The following is a 19,188-nucleotide window of genomic DNA, read 5'->3' on the forward strand; positions in this document are numbered from 1 at the left end:
CAATCAGAAGCTTCTAAAGCCAGGACATCATTTTCTGGAATTTTCCAAGCTGTTTAAAGGCACAGTTAACTTAGTATATGTAAACTTCTGACCCACTGGAGTTGTGATAAAGTGAAATAATCTGTTAACAATTGTTGGGAAAATTACTTGTGTGATGCACAAAGTAGATGTCCTAACTGACTTGCCAAAACTATAGTTTGTTAACAAGAAATTTGTGGAGTGGTTGAAAAACTAGTTTAAAGGACTCTAACCTAAGTGTATGTAAACTTCCGACTTCAACTGTATTTAAATGTGATATTTACGTTTTTTATTTTTAATACATTTGCAAATTAATTTTAAAACTTGTTTTTGCTTTGTCATGTGTTATTGTGTGTAGATTGATAAAAAATAACAAGGCTGTTACCTAACAAAATGTGGAAAAAGTCAAGGGGTCTGAATAATTTCCAAATGCACTGTAGATCATAGTGGTCAGAATTTGTATAAACCTAGCTGTTTGTCTCAGACATTTGCAACATTGTTTCAATATTCAAATTCGATCTCCAGCTGTCCCATAGTAATGAACGTGTCGGGAGTCGGGACGAGACCGACAGGCAGCTTTTCTCAGCCAGTCGAAAACATGAATCAGTGTAACAGTATAACTTTAAACCGTCCCCTCGCCCCGACACGGGCGCGAACCAGGGACCCTCTGCACACATCAACAACTGACACCCACGAAGCGTCGTTACCCATCGCTCCACAAAAGCCGCGGCCCTTGCAGAGCAAGGGGAAACCCTACTTCAGGTCTCAGAGCAAGTGACGTAACCGATTGAAATGCTATTAGCGCGTACCCGCTAACTAGCTAGCCATTTCACATCCGTTACATCAGCATAATCTTTATGGATATATACAAAGGACTATCAATAGAAAACAGTTTAAACAAAACTAAGTGCAGCTAGTTTGCAGTCTTTCCAGCTCCAGTTTGAATGGATTGTGTTAGCTGTGTTGTTGGCTAGCTCCTCTGAACAACAGTGTCCTGCCTAGAGAGCAAATTTTCTATGTCAGGTGAAATTGCACATTATTAGCTCATTGTTATGGGTGTATCCAAATAAGTTACACTAGAAAACAGCTTAAACTAATGCAAATGCAGCTACTTTGTTGTTATTCTGGCTGCACTGTTTGATGTGACTGTAAGTTAGCCGTTGTTGGCTAGCTAGTGTAACGGATGTGAAATGGCTAGCTAGTTAGCGAGGGAACGGTCTAAAGTTATACTGTTACACTAGGAAGGAAGGGATAAGAACGTTGCCAGCCAGTATGGCAATAGAATATTTTGAATGAACGTCCATATATACAGAACAAAAATACTTAATGACTGGGTTGCGTCTCTGGCAACCGAACCGATAGAACAAACGACCAGCTGGCTTCGGTAGCAACCCTAGATTTGTGTCGGACTATATTTTGTGGAAGGATGAAATAGTATGAATAAATTAATCAAAACAAGGTTTTTAATGAAAATATCTAAATCATTATTTTAATATGTTGGTAACCCATTGTATATAAGTGATAATGCCCTCGAAGCCAGTGTTTGGAGGATATATTGGCACAGTTTACTAACAACACCCATGCCAATGTATCCTCCAAACACTGGCTTCTCGGGAGTGGCGTGCCTGGGGCCTGGGCCTTCAGTGAAGTCCTACACAGTCCCACCCGAATTAATCCACCTCTTATTGCCATCATTATGATGCCATGGCTCTAGACACTATACATTTAGACAGAAACGCAGTATAACCAGGCGTTGCGTCACCTTGAAATTGACATTTTTATTCAGAGAATTGCAGGGGAAGAGTACAGTACAGTTCAACTAATAAGCAAGAACATAGTCGAGTGCAACAGAGTTATATTAATATTCTTCTATCCATTTCTGGTCCACAAACTTTGAGAAGAAAAAAAAATACAGTGTGTTCACTAAACAGCGCATTGTCGCACCCAAAGCAGTTTCACCGTGATGATAAAGACACATAACTATTCACTGAAAATAAAAGAAAGAAAACAAATAATTTGCAACATAGGCTATTTGCCATTTTATTTTGTTAATATATAGGCTATTTAATATTAACGAAATAAAATGCGAAACATACATACACATTTAATAAAAAATGTAATGCATTGTATGCCTACTCACCAAAGACTGATTATTTGAACACAAAATCCTTCCTCCTTTCTTTCCTCAAGAAGACTTCAATGACTCTGTTGTACAGTCTATCTGTGCGTTTTAGTTCCATCAATAAGTCCTTTTCTATCGACATGGAGGCTAATGCTGAAAGCCGAGTCTGTCCAGTAGCATTTCTGGAATACGTTATGATTCGCTTTAAGGCCGAGAATGACTGCTCGACAGAAGCCGTGGACACAGGGATAGTCACTGTCACACATGCCAATGTGTAAAGTTGCCCCATGTCCTCATTCAGATTTTTCTGCTTAAGGAAATCAAGGAGATCAGAGGGACTTTTCCCTTCAAAATCAGTCATAGCATACATTACAGTCAGTTCTGTTTTTAGCTTGGATAGGTCGAACAGTGTTCCGTGACTCTCTGTTAAGCTGGAGAAGGCTGTTTGCGGGATTTTTTCCCGGTAGGTCTGAAAGTGCTGGGGGTCCAGGAGGGAGAGAAACATACATTTTTCGTGGTCTTGAAACCTGTTTCGTATCTGGCAAAGAATGTTGTCCAGAATATTGCTGTGGAGTTGTTGGTAGTATGTGCGAGGGTCTTCTTGTGCTGGGCCTCTGCGTGCGCTGGGTGAACTTGAGATGCGCGCTGTGTCATCGTAGATTTGACTGAACCTGCGCCTCTCTCACTCAATTGTGTCACAAAACTCGTTCACCCTTGTCAGGCAGAATTGTACATCCAAAGTTTGTTTCTGTAGAATTCCAAAAAGCACATCCGAATAATTAAAAATCCCATTGAATGTTTCAAGCAAAAAACAAAACTCAAAATCATCCAAACGTGCATTAAATCCATCAGCCATAAGCACAGTATCCCCGTCATGGTCATCATGATGTTCCAGTAAGTGGTTAAACAGCTCCTTTAGGGCAACTCTCTTTTCAAAGACTGCATTGACCAATCTAGATGTATATTGCCACCTTGTTGGTGCAACCTTAGGAAGACGACGCTTGCAGATGTCATCCAGCAGTTGCGTGCGCTTAGGGGATCGTGAGAAAAATGCTGCAAGGCCATTGAGGTTAGCAAAGAAGACCTTGCATTCTTTAAGCTTTGAGGCTCCTTGAGTCAGTACTAAATTTAGTCGATGTGCATAGCAGTGAATGAATAAGGCCATCGGTGCCCTCTCTTTAACTTTAGTTTGCACCCCATTGAGTCCAGATGCCACGACTGCTGCACCATCAAAACACTGCCACAACTTTATCCAGACTACATTCCTTTTCCTCCAAGAAATGGAAAATAAGAGCGGCAATGTCATCAGCTCGCTTGCCGCTTGTCACATCTTCAAATCGGATAAATCACAATCAATGAGTCTTTTCAATATTTCCCTATTTTTCTTCACCTTTTCATTGTGCAGCTCCGTTGCCCTGCACGCTTGTTCGTTGAGCTGTAGATCCACTCGGGTGTCCCCAAAAGTTTTCAAAAGCACCATTGCTTGTAAGTGCCCAGCGGTACTTTGGTGTCTCGTTGCTGCCTTGGTTAGACAACTCAAGTTTGCAAAGCCAGTGTGGCTCCAAACACCAAATCGATCACTTGCAAATAATAGGCATTCCCAACAGTACAGTTTGCAGTGCTTCTCGGAGCCTGTGAGCCATTGATAGCGCTCGTAGTTGGAACTTTGAAAGTGGCGAACGAACCCCTTTCCCGCCTGTGACAGGCTTTGTAGCGTCGGCGTCGGGCGACCTCTCCTTACAATGTCTAAATTTTCTTGAAAAGTTCGTCTTGAGAATGGCGTTATAATTATATCCTCGACCAAATCGATATCTTCTCCTCCTTCCGCCATTGTGGGTTGAAAAAACAGCTTAGTAGTACGCGAATTAATTCGTTTATCAAATTCAGTTTCCTAGTTCTGAGGTTCTGCATAGACCTGCCCATAGGACCTGCCTCTCAATATTGGTAATCCAATCAAAAGACGTGCACGCACTACGCCTGCTAGCTGGCTCCTGTGTAACACTGGAGCCAGCCAGCAGGCGTACAATAGCCAACTCTAAAGCTGATTGGTTGACACTAAATTTTCATTTCTATTCACTTTAACCTACAAGCGCCCGCACTGTTGATTCTGAAGGCCTGAGGGCAGATTTTAGACCCCTGGCAACACATGATGGCTGAATATGATTGGATAAAAGATCTAACATAAAGACCAGCCCTCCAAATCTCAACCTGGGGCTGGAAGCAGTGCAACCAAGAGGAAAGCTATGAAATGAAGAGTATAACTCTTACTCTGGGGAATAATTTAATACATATTTGTGGGAAAATATATTTAAAACATTTTTTTATTCTGATGATGTTTAGGCCAGCAGAGAAGGCCTTGCTGGCCCTAACGGCCCACCACTGCTTCTCGGGTATTATCACTTAATTATCTACTTCCTTAGAGTCAGATGAATTCATGGATACCATTTTTATGCCTCTGCATCCAGTATGAAGGAAGTTAGAAGTTGTTTTGTGAGTCAATGCTAACTAGTGTTAGCGCAATGACTGGATGTCTATGGTATATACTAGCGTGCTAGCAGCTACCCATAGACTTCCAGTCATTGCGCTAACGCTAGTTAGCAATTGCGCTAACGCTAGTTAGCAATTGCGCTAACACCAGTTAGCAACTTCCTTCAAACTGCACGCAAAGGCATAAAAAAGGTATCCACTGGTTCATCTGACTCTGGGGAAGTAGATAAAGGGCTTCCTTGCCAAAATCTCAAAGTATCCTTTTAACCATTTGTAAATTTGAACTTCAATGGGCATGGTTGTGGGAAGATGTTTTTTTTGTGTGTAATGGCTATTTTGGTCCACTCGGGAGTAGTAAAGGCCATACAGTACTTTTCTGATTTATCAGGGGGCGCTGCAGCACCCTCAGTACCCCTTTTTAATTTTTATTTTTTGTTGTTGTTAAAAAATAAAAAAAAACGTATTTTATTCATAATACAAAAATCTACTTACATTGCTACATCAAACATGTCTAGCAAACCAAACACAGGTATTAACAGTGCTCAAACATACAAAAAATATAAAAATAAAATACAAAAAATAAACAATTTAAGTGCAATTATATTCACTCTGAAAATATCTTATTATAATGATTAATGGAGGTGTTATTCTTGTTGTTATTCACCAGGGTTAGTGTTTTAATAAGATAATTAAATTCAATCAGAAAAATTGGTAATTTTGGTATAGAATTTTGGAATTTTTGTTTGTGTAGAAAGTATTTGGCAACAAGAATTTAAAAAAGTAACAATAATTTCAGTGGTTTTGTTATCATTGCAATAGTAACATATTATATATTTTATGTTAAAATTATAGGCAGTGTTCATAATGGTAAATAAGTACTTTGCAAGGTTTTCCCAAAATTCTGACACAAATTTACATTCAAAGAACAAGTGAGACAGATTCTCACCTTCTTTTTCACAGAAAACGCAGATATCATCAATAGCCACACATTTGGAAATCATAGAGTTACATGGATATATCTTATGTAAAATTTTGATGTGCACTTCCTTAACTTTGTTTGGTATACAGTATTTGTAAGGCCTTAACCATGCATTTTTCCAGACAATGTCAGGAATAAGCATGTTCCAGAAAAACTTTCCTCTCGGTGTAAGTTGGTTTTATGAATGAAGAATTTGTCTTATATATTTATTACAACAAGATTTCTCAAGTAAGCCCACGCCTTCCAATCTGAGTTCTGGATAAACTTTGTGATCATTCCCAAAACTTAGATGACTTTTCATAAGTGTAGTTAGACCACTGGGAACGGCTTTGATCACAGAAATAAACTCTCTGAAAGGTATTGGAAACTCTTTCATTGTTATAAATTGTTCATATGTGAGAATATTACCCTTGTTGTCGAAAATATCTAGAACAAAGTAAATATTCCTCTCATGCCAGCTGGGGTAGAACAATGACTTATTCCTTACAGTGATGTCTGAATTATTCCACAAAAGAGCTTTATGAGGGGAAAAATTGTGCAGGAAACATATTTTCCAGGCCATTAAAGCTTGTTGGTGAAACCTAGCCAATTTAGCAGGTAATCTTTCAGGAATATAATTACATTTCAGTAAAAATCGAAGACCTCCCAATTTATTAAACACATTATTTGGAATGAAATACCATATTGAGTCAGTATCGAGCAAACATTTTTTTCAGCCAGTTTATCTTGAAAGTGTTATTTATGTCAACAAAATCCAACACTTCTAGACCGCCTTCAGCTCTTTTGTTAGAAAGGACAGATTTTTTTAGTTTGTGAGACTTATTTTTCCAGATGAAGTCAAGAAAGGTCTTATTGATCTCTTTACAAGTAGCTGGATTTACACATAACGATAATGAGGGGTACACAAAACGAGACAGTCCCTCTGCCTTGGACAGAAGTACTCTCCCAAGTATAGAAAGATCTCTTTGTAGCCAATTATTACATATATTTTGAGTTCTCTTAATTTTAGGAGAGAAATTCCAATGTTGTCTGACTAAGTGTTTTTTTGTTTTTTTGTATTCCTAAATATTTAACACAGTCCTTTACAGGAATATTTTCAATTTCTTTATCATCAGAGTCAAATAAACATAAGATTTCACATTTAGAAACATTCAGCATTAATCCTGATGCAATAGAAAATGCCGTTATAGCACCCTCAGTACCCCTACTTCCCGCTATGTCAGTGGGGTGACGTCAGAGTTGGGACGACCCATGGAGCCCTTTTAGACTTTCATTTGATGCGCGCTGTGTCATCGTAGATGACTACCGTTGAAAATGGTCCGGGATCCTTGGGACGTCCAAAGCTTGACTGAAATAGGTGCGGGTGTCACGTCCTGACCATAGAGAGCCCTTATTTTCTATGGTAGAGTAGGTCAGGGCGTGACTGGGGTGTTTTCTAGTTATTATTTTCTATATAGAGTTCTAGTTTAGTTTTTCTATGTTGGTGTTTGGTATGATCCCAATTAGAGGCAGCTGGCTATCGTTGTCTCTAATTGGGGATCATATTTAAGTAGCATTTTTTCCACCTGTGTTTTATGGGATATTGTTTTTGAGTTAGTGTATGTTACACCTCTTAGTTACGGTTCGTTGTTTGTTTGTTTCTTTGTTGTTTTGTGTGTTTCTAATAAATAATATGTGGAAACCATATCGCGCTGCAGCTTGGTCCAATAATTATTCCAGCGGACGTGACAGAATATCCCATCAATCCAGGACCAAGCACCGTGCCCAAAGAGGGAAGGATTTCTGGACATGGGAAGAAGTGATGGGGAGATGCGAAACCCTTCCTTGGCGACAGACAGAATGAGATTATGGAGGACAGCGACGACGACAGGGTTCGGTTTTTTTGGGGGGGGGGTTGTCAGCTCAGGGTTTCGCTTCTACTCGTCAGGCTACCTGCCACCCCCATACTGTCTTTAGCTGCGATTTAGGTGTGCTATTTATGAACTTTTTAATAAACATTACACATCAAATAGCCTAACAATGAGGAAAAAATTAGTTGGCTTGAGGATAAATTCAGCCACTATTTAGGCATATTGTTGTCTGGCTAATAGCCTACATAAATGGGCTGCAAAATTCAAGGTTAATTAAAATGGGCCTAAATCAAATTAAGTCCAACTTGAGAGACTCCCCTTGTGTCCTGAAGTACTCCTTTTTTGTGTGCAAATGTTTTCACCACGATCTGTAGGTCCAGGTTGTGGGCCAAAATGTTTTCTATACTGTGTATTGCCAACCCAGGCAGTCTTTCCTGAGACATTGGGCATTATATGTTCATTGCACTGCAGATGTAGTCTTGAAAGATGCATGCCAAGATATACCAGAGATAAGGGACTTGATATTGCAACCACACAACTCAAAGCCGGTTCACCAGTATGCATAGTCACTTTACCCCTACCTACATGTACAAATGACCTCAAATAACCCGTACCCCCGCACATTGACTCGGTACCGGTACCCCCTGTATATAGCCTCATTATTGTTATTTTATTGTGTTACTTTATTTTTAAAAATGTAATTAAATGTTTTACTTTAGTTTATTTAGTAAACATTTTCTTAACTGCATTGTTGGTAAAGGGCTTGTAAGTAAGCATTTCACTGCAAGGTCTACACCTGTTGTATTCGAAGCATGTGACAAATAAAATTTGATTTGATTTGAACGAAAATCGCAAACAGATATTTTTGTTCAAGCCCTCAAAAACTGTTATATGCTAAATATGATAATCTGTTTGCATATGCCACTTTATTGGCTGCCCAGTATCCAGACGACCTGTCCCTGGAGCTTCCTATACAGTTAATCTCTTTAACATGTTGAGGCCGGCAATCAAGGAGAATGAGCGGCTCAATTAAAGATGTTACTGAACTGCTGTATTTGACGCACTCCTCCTTTCTGCCCAGTTTCCCTGATGTTGCTACGGCACTCAAGCTGTTTGTAACCATCCCTGCAACTGTCGCTTTTGCAGTGAGATTGTTTTCTAAACTAAATAACTATTCTGAACGCAACATGCAGCAATTTCAAAGATTTTACAGTTACAGTTCATATGAGAAAATCAGTCAATTGAAATAAATTCATTAGGCCCTAATCTATAGATTTCACATGACTGGGCTAGGGTGCAGCCATGGGTGGGCATAGGCCCACCCACTTGGGAGACAGGCCCACCCACTCGGGAGCCAGTCCTAGCCAATCAGAATGAGTTTTTCCCCACAATAAGGCTTTTACCCCACAGTTTCATCAGCTGTCCGGGTGGTTGGTCTCAGACGATCCCGCAGGTGAAGAAGCCAAATTTGGAGGTGCTGGGCTGGCGTGGTTACAGGTGGTCTGCTGTTGTGAGGCCGTTTGGACGTACTGCCAAAATTCTCTAAAACGATGTTGGAGGTGGCTTATGGTAGAGAAATTAACATTCAATTATCTGGCAACAGCTCCGGTGGGCATTCCTGCATTCAGCATGCTAATTGGACACTCCCTCAAAACTTGAGACATTTGTTATTGTGTGACAAAATTGCACATACAGTGGGGAGAACAAGTATTTGATACACTGATGATTTTGCAGGTTTTCCTACTTACAAAGCATGTAGAGGTCTGTAATTTTTATCATAGGTACACTTCAACTGTGAGAGACGGAATCTAAAACAAAAATCCAGAATATCACATTGTATGATTTTTAAGTAATTAATTTGCATTTTATTGCATGACATAAGTATTTGATACATCAGAAAAGCAGAACTTAATATTTGGTACAGAAACTTCGTTTGCAATTACAGAGATCATACGTTTCCTGTAGTTCTTGACCAGGTTTGCACACACTGCAGCAGGGATTTTGGCCCATCCTCCATACAGACCTTCTCCAGATCCTTCAGGTTTCGGGGCTGTCGCTGGGCAATACGGACTTTCGGCTCCCTCCAAAGATTTTCTATTGGGTTCAGGTCTGGAGACTGGCTAGGCCACTCCAGGACCTTGAGATGCTTCTTACGGAGCCACTCCTTGTTGCCCTGGCTGTGTGTTTCGGGTCGTTGTCATGCTGGAAGACCAGCCACGACCCATCTTCAATGCTCTTACTGAGGGAAGGAGGTTGTTGGTGTAGATCTCGCGATAACATGGCCCCATCCATCCTCCCCTCAATACGGTGCAGTCGTCCTGTCCCCTTTGCAGAAAAGCATCCCCAAAGAATGATGTTTCCACCTCCATGCTTCACGGTTGGGATGGTGTTCTTGGGGTTGTACTCATCCTTCTATTCCTCCAAACACGGCGAGTGGAGTTTAGAGCAAAAAGCTCTATTTTTTGTCTCATCAGACCACATGACCTTCTCCCTTTCTCCTCTGGATCATCCAGATGGTCATTGGCAAACTTCAGACGGGCCTGGACATGCGCTGGCTTGAGCAGGGGGACCTTGTGTGCGCTGCAGGATTTTAATCCATGACGGCGTAGTGTGTTACTAATGGTTTCTTTGAGACTGTGGTCCCAGCTCTCTCAGGTCATTGACCAGGTCCTGCCGTGTAGTTCTGGGCTGATCCCTCACATTCCTCATGATCATTGATGCCCACGAGGTGAGATCTTGCATGGAGCCCCAGACCGAGGGTGATTGACCGTCATCTTGAACTTCTTCCATTTTCTAATAATTGTGCCAACAGTTGTTGCCTTCTCATCAAGCTGCTTGCCTATTGTCCTGTAGCCCATCCCAGCCTTGTACAGGTCTACAATTTATCCTGATGTCCTTACACAGCTCTCTGGTCTTGGCCATTGTGGAGAGGTTGGAGTCTGTTTGATTGAGTGTGTGGACAGGTGTCTTTTATACAGGTAACGAGTTCAAACAGGTGCAGTTAATACAGGTAATGAGTGGAGAACAGGAGGGCTTCTTAAAGAAAAACTAACAGGTCTGTGAGAGCCGGAAATTCTTACTGGTTGGTAGGTGATCAAATACTTATGTCATGCAATAAAATGCAAATTAATTACTTAAAAATCATACAATGTGATTTTCTGGACTTTTGTTTTAGATTCCGTCTCTCACAGTTGAAGTGTACCTATGATAAAAATGACAGACCTCTACATGCTTTGTAAGTAGGAAAACCTGCAAAATCGGCAGTGTATCAAATACTTGTTCTCCCCACTGTATTAGAGTGGCTTTTTATTGTCCCCAGCACATCTGTGTAATGGATGGAGTCTTTTGGCAAAGGAAAAATGCTCACTAACAGAGATGTCAAACAAATTTGTGGACAAAACTTGAGAGAAATAAGCTTTTTGGCCATATGGAACATTTCTGGGATCTTTTATTTCAGCTCATGAAACATGGGACCAACACTACATGTTGCATTTATATTTTTGTTCAGTAAACATAAGAAGCATTAGGCTCGCGGTCTGATATGAGCTTTGAAAAGCTGCGTAAGCTCCACTCATCGCACTAGCGCCGTTGTAGCCTTGACCATGGCATCTATTCGCCGATATCCCCGGTAGCCGGACATACACTACATGACTTCGCCACGAATTTGTCACGTTTTTTTGCCGTCCGAGACAACTTTTCATGATCGGGTTGAAATTCTATGAACATGTGCAGGATCAGTACGTTGGGATTCGCGTAGTTTGAGCAAGGTAAGGACGCACCGATGCCGGCCTTTCTGTTCTCCAGACCCCTGTCAGATGTCCTGATAATTTTCTGGCATGTCAGAAATTTTGGCATCTTGTATTATGAGCATTGCTACGACGCGATTGGACAAGGACTACTGCCAAGAGCCAATGAGCACTCAGCATTGGAGACCAAAACAAGGATGGCTAAGAGGAAAGCAACAACATGCAGTTGTCACTAGTTTAAGACAGCCACTATGTCAAAATAGGCTATATCGTAAACATTTCTGAAAACCTTAATTTGAGGTTAGGGTTAGGCATAAAATAAGCAAGGTTAGGGTTAGGGTTAAGGTTTACCTAACCTGGTTAAGTTTAGGGTTAAATTTAAAATCAGATTTTAAGAAGATAAATTGTAGAAATAGGCAGGGTTTAGCCACAATGATGACAGATTGGTGGAGTTGTGGAGAGAATGCAGCTGCCTTTTCAATATTAAAAGTTTTCACCTCCAATTCCCTCTGTAGAATATAAATCCATATTCTCCATGTCTGCCCAATCATCTGCTGGTGCAAATTCTACGCCTCAGTCTTTTTTTGGGGTGATGTTTCTGCACATAATAATGTGCACACTTATAAAGCAGCTTGCTGTTTGCATGTAAGAGTTTTTTCCCTAAGACAACGGAGAAGAGGAGGGCAGGATCAAATAGGAATCATTGTGTAACGTGAGCACCCATGTCCTGGGGTTGAGGATTTGGGACAAGGAAATAGAGAAATGTGAGCACATCCAAGTTGTTAAGATTTAAGAAATCATGTAGTGTATGCCCAGCATTATACTTTCAATCAGAATTTTTGGGGGGAGGTTTTCATGTCCTGGGGCACTTTTTCAGTCACACTATGAAGCCCAATAAACAAACACTTCTCTTACTAGTACATATATGGAATTTAAAAAAGGTTTATGAAAAAAATTGTTTTTGGAGGGTTACTGCCATGAACTATTAAATTAAATGAATTATTAATTTAAAACAATTTGACCTCTGACAGGCGCATGGCCCCCCAGCACGATATACCTGTGGGTGTAGACAGAGGTTAAGATTAGGGTCGTCCCAAGGATGCCAAATAGCACAGACCTGTACAAATGAATTCGGACCAACCATTTGGCAATCTGTCACTTCCGAATGATCTTTCCCCCAATCACATCGAAGTATTTAGTAGGCGCATTCTTTCAAATGGTTGCTACGGAGTTGCTTTGTTTAAAACATGAAGTTGCGATTGGTCATGTTCGCAAACAGAGCTGTGACACCGTTTTGAGAAATAACATTTAAACGGGGGCGGGATATCTACACAGTTTGAAAATCTCAGTAGCAGAAAAACTGAGTTGGTGAAGACAGAACAGACACATCAGGCAAGTTACATTATGGCAACATTTGAGTCTTATTTTTTGGTGGGGGCTGGTTGTTCTAAGTTGGTTATTTAGCTAACGTTAGGTGGCTAAAGAAGTCATTCAACCTGTTTTATGCTGCAACAAGATAACACTCACTCAGCTAACCGTTAGCTGGCTAGCTAATGTAGCTTGCATTTGCGCTGTAACAATGTTTAACTAGCTAGCTAACATTATTAGCAAACATACTCATGTGTTATTAGCTAACCGTGGTAAATTGTGTTGTGCCTAGCCCAGGATATATGTGGCCTACGTTAGCCAATGCAAACATTTCTAACGTTAGCTATGCCTTGCTAGCTGAAATGGATAACTAGGCAATTAAAAAATCCAGCTAACGTCATGACAACACCCTGGTTAGTTGCTTGCAGGTGCGAAGCAAAATGCCGTGCACTTGAGTGTTTAAGTAGCTAATATTTGTCTTTACTAGCAAGGTAGTTTAGTTTCCGACGTTAGCTAATTATCGTCCTCTCGATTGTTCTTCCAGTAGAAGTATGGCCTCTCAAAATATGGACCCTGCAGCAGCCTCATCCACAGCAGCTCTGAAAGGCACTGAGACCGGTGGGAGTGCAGCAAAGGGCTCAGTCACGAAAAGGTTTGACATTTAGTTTTGTTCATCTAGATTTAAGCTAATCTTAGTTCCCAGCTTTAGTAGGAAAGTAACGTTAACATGTAAGTGGAGGAACCAAACAGTATTCTGTCATTTGATTGGTGCCACTATTTGGGCATAGGCTAGTCGGGGTAAAAAGTTTGGGCATTTCTGAATCTTTGCTTTTTATACCCTAGACTTCAACAAGAACTGATGACACTAATGGTAAGTGTTCCCCATGTAGGACCATCTCTTTATAATCACAATTGGAGATATCAATCAACATATTTTGTAGAATTGCTATTTCCTTGATCTGATGTTTATTTCTTCATCGTGTAGATGTCTGGAGATAAAGGGATCTCCGCTTTCCCGGAGTCTGACAACCTTTTTAAGTGGATAGGAACGATAGACGGAGCGCAGGGAACAGTAAGTCGTGTTTACTTTCTACTCCAGCATGAAAAGTACAGCCTCAGTAGTTGCTCAGATTTTTAAGAACAGTAACCCTATACCATATGAACATGGTCAACAAGTCTACGGTATAACTCCTTTGAACATTCAAACGCTTGCTGTGAAATGCTTTTGCACACAAAAACAGTATAACAAAAATCTTCCATCGTTCATTCTTAGGTTTACGAAGGCCTGAGGTACAAGCTGTCGTTGGAGTTCCCCAGTGGCTACCCGTACAAAGCCCCCCGAGTGAAGTTCGTCACGCCATGTTTTCACCCCAACGTCGATGATCAGGGCTTCATCTGTCTCGATATCTTGAAAGACAAATGGTCAGCCCTGTACGACGTACGGTCCATTCTTCTGTCCATCCAGAGTTTATTAGGAGGTAAGGCACTTCCAACAGAAATTAATAAATGGCACTCAGTTCAGCAAGTTCACTGGAATTCACCCAACCAACTAGGTTTAACAGTGCTTTGCGATCAAATCACTGTCCAAGTTGTCACCTGTTTTTATTATTGTTTTGAGAGTTTGTGTGCCACTGTCCAATTTGTTAACTTTGTACTACTCTGTCTTCAGAGCCCAACATTGAGAGTCCATTGAACACTGCTGCTGCTGAGCTTTGGGATAACCAGGAAGGTTAGTATATGGACACATCTGTCCCAACATGGTGCACTTCTGACCAGGGCCCATAGGTCATTTGGGACGCACACTGTTAATACTCGTGTCACGAGTCAAGTTGTATGATGTTAAACAAACTTGCACTATATTAAGCAAAGGATTTTTTTCTTTCAGCTTTCAAAGTCCATTTGAACACAACCTACAAGAACTGACTCAAGCTCCTATAATCCTGCCATGTGTTTTATTTCTATGTGTTTTTCTATACTCTAATTATGTACATTTCAATACTGGGTATGTCTGTACAATATTTTTGTTTGTATGACCTCTATGTGAATAAAGATGTCTAGGTATGTTAATTGTGGCTCTATTGGTTACTTTCCACTCAACATTTGGCTTTATTTCACTTTGAAAAATATATTTATCTATCACTAACTTCAATACTTATGACATATCACTAAGATGGATATAATGACCATAAACATCTATCCTCTGCATAGTTCATAATGCCTTCAAAGGCTGCTTGTAAATTTAGATTGGATATCATCAGGATTTATCCCAGTATTCTACACAGGTGCATTTTTTTCTTCCCCCATCTATGCGGTCTGACACCCCTGTCTCACTGGGCCATGGCTCTGGTGGACTTGCTCACACTTGGTGCCAAAGCCAAGCCACTGGTACTTTTAAGATTGCATTTTAAACTTCTCGAAAACCAACTTTTGATAATGCAAAGGTTGACCATTCTGCTCTTCACAAGTCCTCACTGTCAGCCCTAACTGGAAGCAATTTCCCTTAGTGTAACACTGGTGTTAGGGACCAGTTATGCAGCTTTGACTACCCAAAGACATTTGTCCACCAGTCATTTTATTAGCCAAATGAAAATGACTTATGCCTGCATGTGTTTTTTCTCTGCATCACTGACAACATTCAGTAACCAAGTGTTCAAGATTACACCCCAAATTTGTCAGGTCAATAGACATCACCTTAACAGTTTAGGGGATGATACCATCTTGGGACACCACCTCTATCTCTTCCAGTCACACTCGTTCTGAGACTGGGCACCCTCCACCCAGGCCTCTTCAGTACTCCACTGCTAGCCAGGGGGGGGGGGTTTGGACTGACGCCACCCTAGAGACACCATCAGAAGCCCCTGTTTTCACCAGGGCCCAGTGGTCATTCCTTTGTTTCAAGGGGAAGCAGTCTATTACGTCACTGGCTTTGACAGGTCCTGTTGGCGCTTCTCTAACCCAGTGAGGACGGGGACCCACCACCCCCCACCTGTTGATTTTCTTGTCCAGAGTCTCCCAGCTGTCTGCAAACCTGGATCATGAGACAACATACAGACGAATCGGAGTGGAATTTGCATATGATGCACACACTATACAATGCATTTCCCAAGTACACACATTCTTGCACTTGTGGTTTCAGTTCCAGATGTAATTGTTCTGTCAATTACATTATTGTATACTTTATAGACCCCAAAGGGCTGAAAATGTTGCACTTCAAAAGATATAACCTGAATTTGAATGGAAGGGTCCAGATCTTGAGGTCCATTAAGCATTCAACAGCATTGGAGTGGCCTTACCTGTGCAGATTCTATAAGCCAGTGCTCTGGTCTCGCCCATCTCAGAAATCTGCCGTCCGAGTTGCTTCCGACAGAGGTGGCCATTTGTTGGAAACAGGCAGTCACCTTGCTCAGGGCCTGCTGGACAACCTCAAACTCTGTGACCTGCTTCCTAGCCTGGAGCTCATCCACTGACTTCCGCCACGATTCATCTGAACCAGTGGAGACTGCTGAGGGGAGGACAGCTCATAATAATGTCTGGAACGGAGCAAATGGAATGGCGTCAAACACATGGAAACCATGTGTGTGTGGTGTATTTGATACCCTTCCACCTCTTCCGCTCCAGCCATTATCACAAGCCCGTCGTCCCCAAATTAAGAACCTCCTGTGATCTGAACCTGCACAGAGAAACCATACAACAAAATGTAATACAATACTTCCATAATTGGTCCATTTACACAGATATTCTATATTTTTTGCTGTCTCATTACCCAACCTTATGTAACAGTATTGCTTCCGTCCCTCTCCTCGCCCCTACCTGGGCTCGATCCAGGGACCCTCTGCACACATCAACAGCCACCCTCGACGCATCGTTACCCATTGCGCCACAAAAGCCACGGCCCTTGCAGAGCAAGGGAACAACTACTTCAAGGTCTCAGAGCAAGTGACGTCACCGATTGAAACGCTATTAGCGCGCACCACCACTAACTAGCTAGCCATACACTTACACACATCTAAAGTGCCTTGCTCAAGAGCACAAAAGTAGGTATTATATGGGATATTGAAGCCGTTAACACTCCAGCTGCCAGCTCGCTTCCTGTAGGATCCCTACCAAGCATCTTGGGGATAAAATCCGGGAACCCTCTGGTTACCGGCTCACATCTCTAACCTTAAGGCTATCAAACCATAGCCTATTCATGGTACAGACTAAATAAATGACAGTAATAAATACAAATAATAAAAAATTCACACAACTTCACTAAACCAGGGGAATGTATTGTTATTATAAAACCAATATAGTCCTGAATATTGATAGTCATCTCTGATGATGATGATTATGATGATTGGCATTTAATGTTCACTTTAAAAGTATCATGAAGTTGTATTTTCTTTAAGGGTTCAAGGCTAGACAGCAAATATCCCTCATCCTCTTCCTTTATATTTCAATTAAAAAATATTCTTAGCATTACTATCAGTATTCCAGAATCTACAATCCAAATCTATACTCTGCCACCACTAATAACTCCACTAATTTCCACCAACTTTATCATGACCACATATGAAACACAAAATACAGGAATCTGGAATCAAGAGTTATTAGCTACTTACCAATTTACCAATCACCAAACGTCAACAGACAAATAGCTAACTCACCTCTGTTTTGAAAAGACTCCCCAGGGTCTCATGCTTTCTTATAGCCTATGGCCAAGTTGACAGCCTTCGACACAAGACTGAATACAACTGAGGAACTTCAGGATAAACCCTCAGTATTCGGCTCCTCCTCCACACCCCCCTGCTTAGTCTTTCCTCGCTGGCACTGGCAGGAACTGGTCTTCAGGGAAACACTTTTCATTTAGGCCAACCCAAGCAGCTGAGGCCCATGGAACCATTTGGTCTCTTGCTCTTCTTCCAAAATAAAAGTACTTTACGTCAATTGGGGACAGACAACTGAATAGTTTATTTCCAAAACGCTTTATCCATTTGTATGTTTTAATCAGAAATGATTGCTTGTGGGTACTTTCATGTGTGTGTAAAATGTTACAGTTCTAAGATTTTTTATTCATACTGTAGATTTCAAATGTATATGAAAAATGCTAAATGCAAAAGTATTCTGACCCCTTGGATTTCTTCCAATTTTATTGTGTTACAAAGTGTGATTAAAATTGATTTAATTGTAATTTTTTGTCAACGATACTTTGTCAAAGTGGAAGAAAAATGTGATTTAATAAAAAAGTTGAATAAGAAATTAAATAACTAAAATATAGTCGTTGCATAAGTATTCAGCCTCTATGTTTAGGCAAGCCTAAATTATTTCAGGAGTAAAATTTGGCTTAACAAATAACATAACAAGTTACATGGACTCACTCAGTGTGAAATAATTGGGGCTGACATTATTCTTTAAATGAAAGGGAAACTGCCTTGCTCAGGTGCAGAACAACATATTTTTTATCTTGCCAACTCAGAGATTCAACCAGAAACCTTTCGGTTAATGGCCCAACGCTCTAACCACTAGGCTGACTAACCCTTCTTATGTCCCGCATACATACAACCTCTGTAAGGTCCCTCAGTACTGAATTTCAAGGACAGATTCAACTACAAAGACCAGGGAGCTTTTTGAAAGTCTCATAAAAAAGGGCTGTGGGTGATTGGTAGATGGGCAGTGATTGGTAGATGGGTAACAATAACAAATCAGACATTGAATATCTCGTAAAGCATGGTCTAGTTAATAATTATGCTGTGCATTATCTATTAAACCACCCAGACACCCCAAAGATACAGTCATCCTCCTCAACTGAGCTGCAGGACAGGAATGAAACTTCTCAGGGATGTTACCATGAGGCCATTATTGATTTTAAAACAGCTACAGGGTTCAATGGCTGTGATGGAAGAGAACTGAGGATGGATCAACAACATTGTAGTGAAAATACAAATATTCCAAAACAACAAGGCACTAAAGTAATACCGCAAAAAAAAAACATGTCAAAGGAATACACTTGGTCTAAATGCAAAGCCCTATGTTTGGAGCAAATCCAACACAACACCACTGAGTAACTGCTTCCTTATTTAAAAGAATGGTGGTGGTTGCATCATAGTATGGATATGCTTGACATTGGACAATTACTGGAGAGATTTCAGGATAAATAGAAATGGGCACAGACAAAATCCTAGAGCAAAACCTTCTTCAATCTGCTTTAAACCAGACACTGGAAGAGGAATTCACCTTTCAGCAGGTCAATACCCTACAACACAAGGCCACATCTACACTGGAGTTGCTTACCAAGAAGACAGTGAATGTTCCTAAGTGGCCAAGTTATAGTGTTGACTTAAATCGTCTTGAATTATGATGGAAATATTTGAAAATGGCTGTCTAGCCATGATCCCCAACATCTTGACAGAGCTTGAAGAATTTTGCAAGAATAATAGGCAAATATTTCACACACCAGGTGTGCAAAGGTCTTCCACTTACCCAATAAGTCTCTCAGCTGTAATTACTGCCAAATGTGTTTCTAACCTGTATGGAGTCAGGGTGTGAATACTTAGGCAACAATTATATTTTATTTATTAAATGTATGTTAATACTAATAAAAAACGATTTCTTCCACTTTGACATTACTGAGTATTTTGT

General features: G+C 40.7%; 1 protein-coding gene across 2 annotated transcripts; it reads left to right on the forward strand.

Annotated features, from left to right (window-relative positions):
* The first annotated feature begins 12,381 nt into the window (after positions 1-12,381).
* On the forward strand, positions 12,382-14,637 carry LOC111961756 (ubiquitin-conjugating enzyme E2 C). 2 transcript variants are annotated; one of them, XM_023984270.2, is made up of 7 exons: positions 12,382-12,594; positions 13,115-13,222; positions 13,414-13,441; positions 13,556-13,642; positions 13,844-14,048; positions 14,240-14,299; positions 14,456-14,637. In XM_023984270.2, exons 2-7 carry the CDS (start codon positions 13,122-13,124, stop codon positions 14,491-14,493), a joined length of 519 nt encoding a protein of 172 aa, XP_023840038.1. In that variant the 5' UTR covers positions 12,382-12,594; positions 13,115-13,121; the 3' UTR covers positions 14,494-14,637. The 2 variants fall into 2 exon arrangements, with proteins under 2 accessions (XP_023840038.1, XP_023840047.1); XM_023984279.2 differs by having other exon boundaries at positions 12,503-12,594; positions 13,118-13,222.
* The last annotated feature ends 4,551 nt before the right edge of the window (positions 14,638-19,188 follow it).

The sequence above is a fragment of the Salvelinus sp. IW2-2015 genome, linkage group LG1, assembly GCF_002910315.2.
Source record: "Salvelinus sp. IW2-2015 linkage group LG1, ASM291031v2, whole genome shotgun sequence".
Taxonomy (NCBI): domain Eukaryota; kingdom Metazoa; phylum Chordata; class Actinopteri; order Salmoniformes; family Salmonidae; genus Salvelinus; species Salvelinus sp. IW2-2015.

Excerpts from the sequence above, each read along its gene's own strand:
- LOC111961756 (XM_023984270.2), top strand. The coding sequence starts at position 13,122 with ATGGCCTCTCAAAATATGGACCCTGCAGCAGCCTCATCCACAGCAGCT. Across the intron at positions 13,442-13,555 it reads AAGAACTGATGACACTAATG|ATGTCTGGAGATAAAGGGAT; the intron begins GTAAGTGTTCCC and ends TTCATCGTGTAG. Across the intron at positions 14,049-14,239 it reads CATCCAGAGTTTATTAGGAG|AGCCCAACATTGAGAGTCCA; the intron begins GTAAGGCACTTC and ends CTCTGTCTTCAG.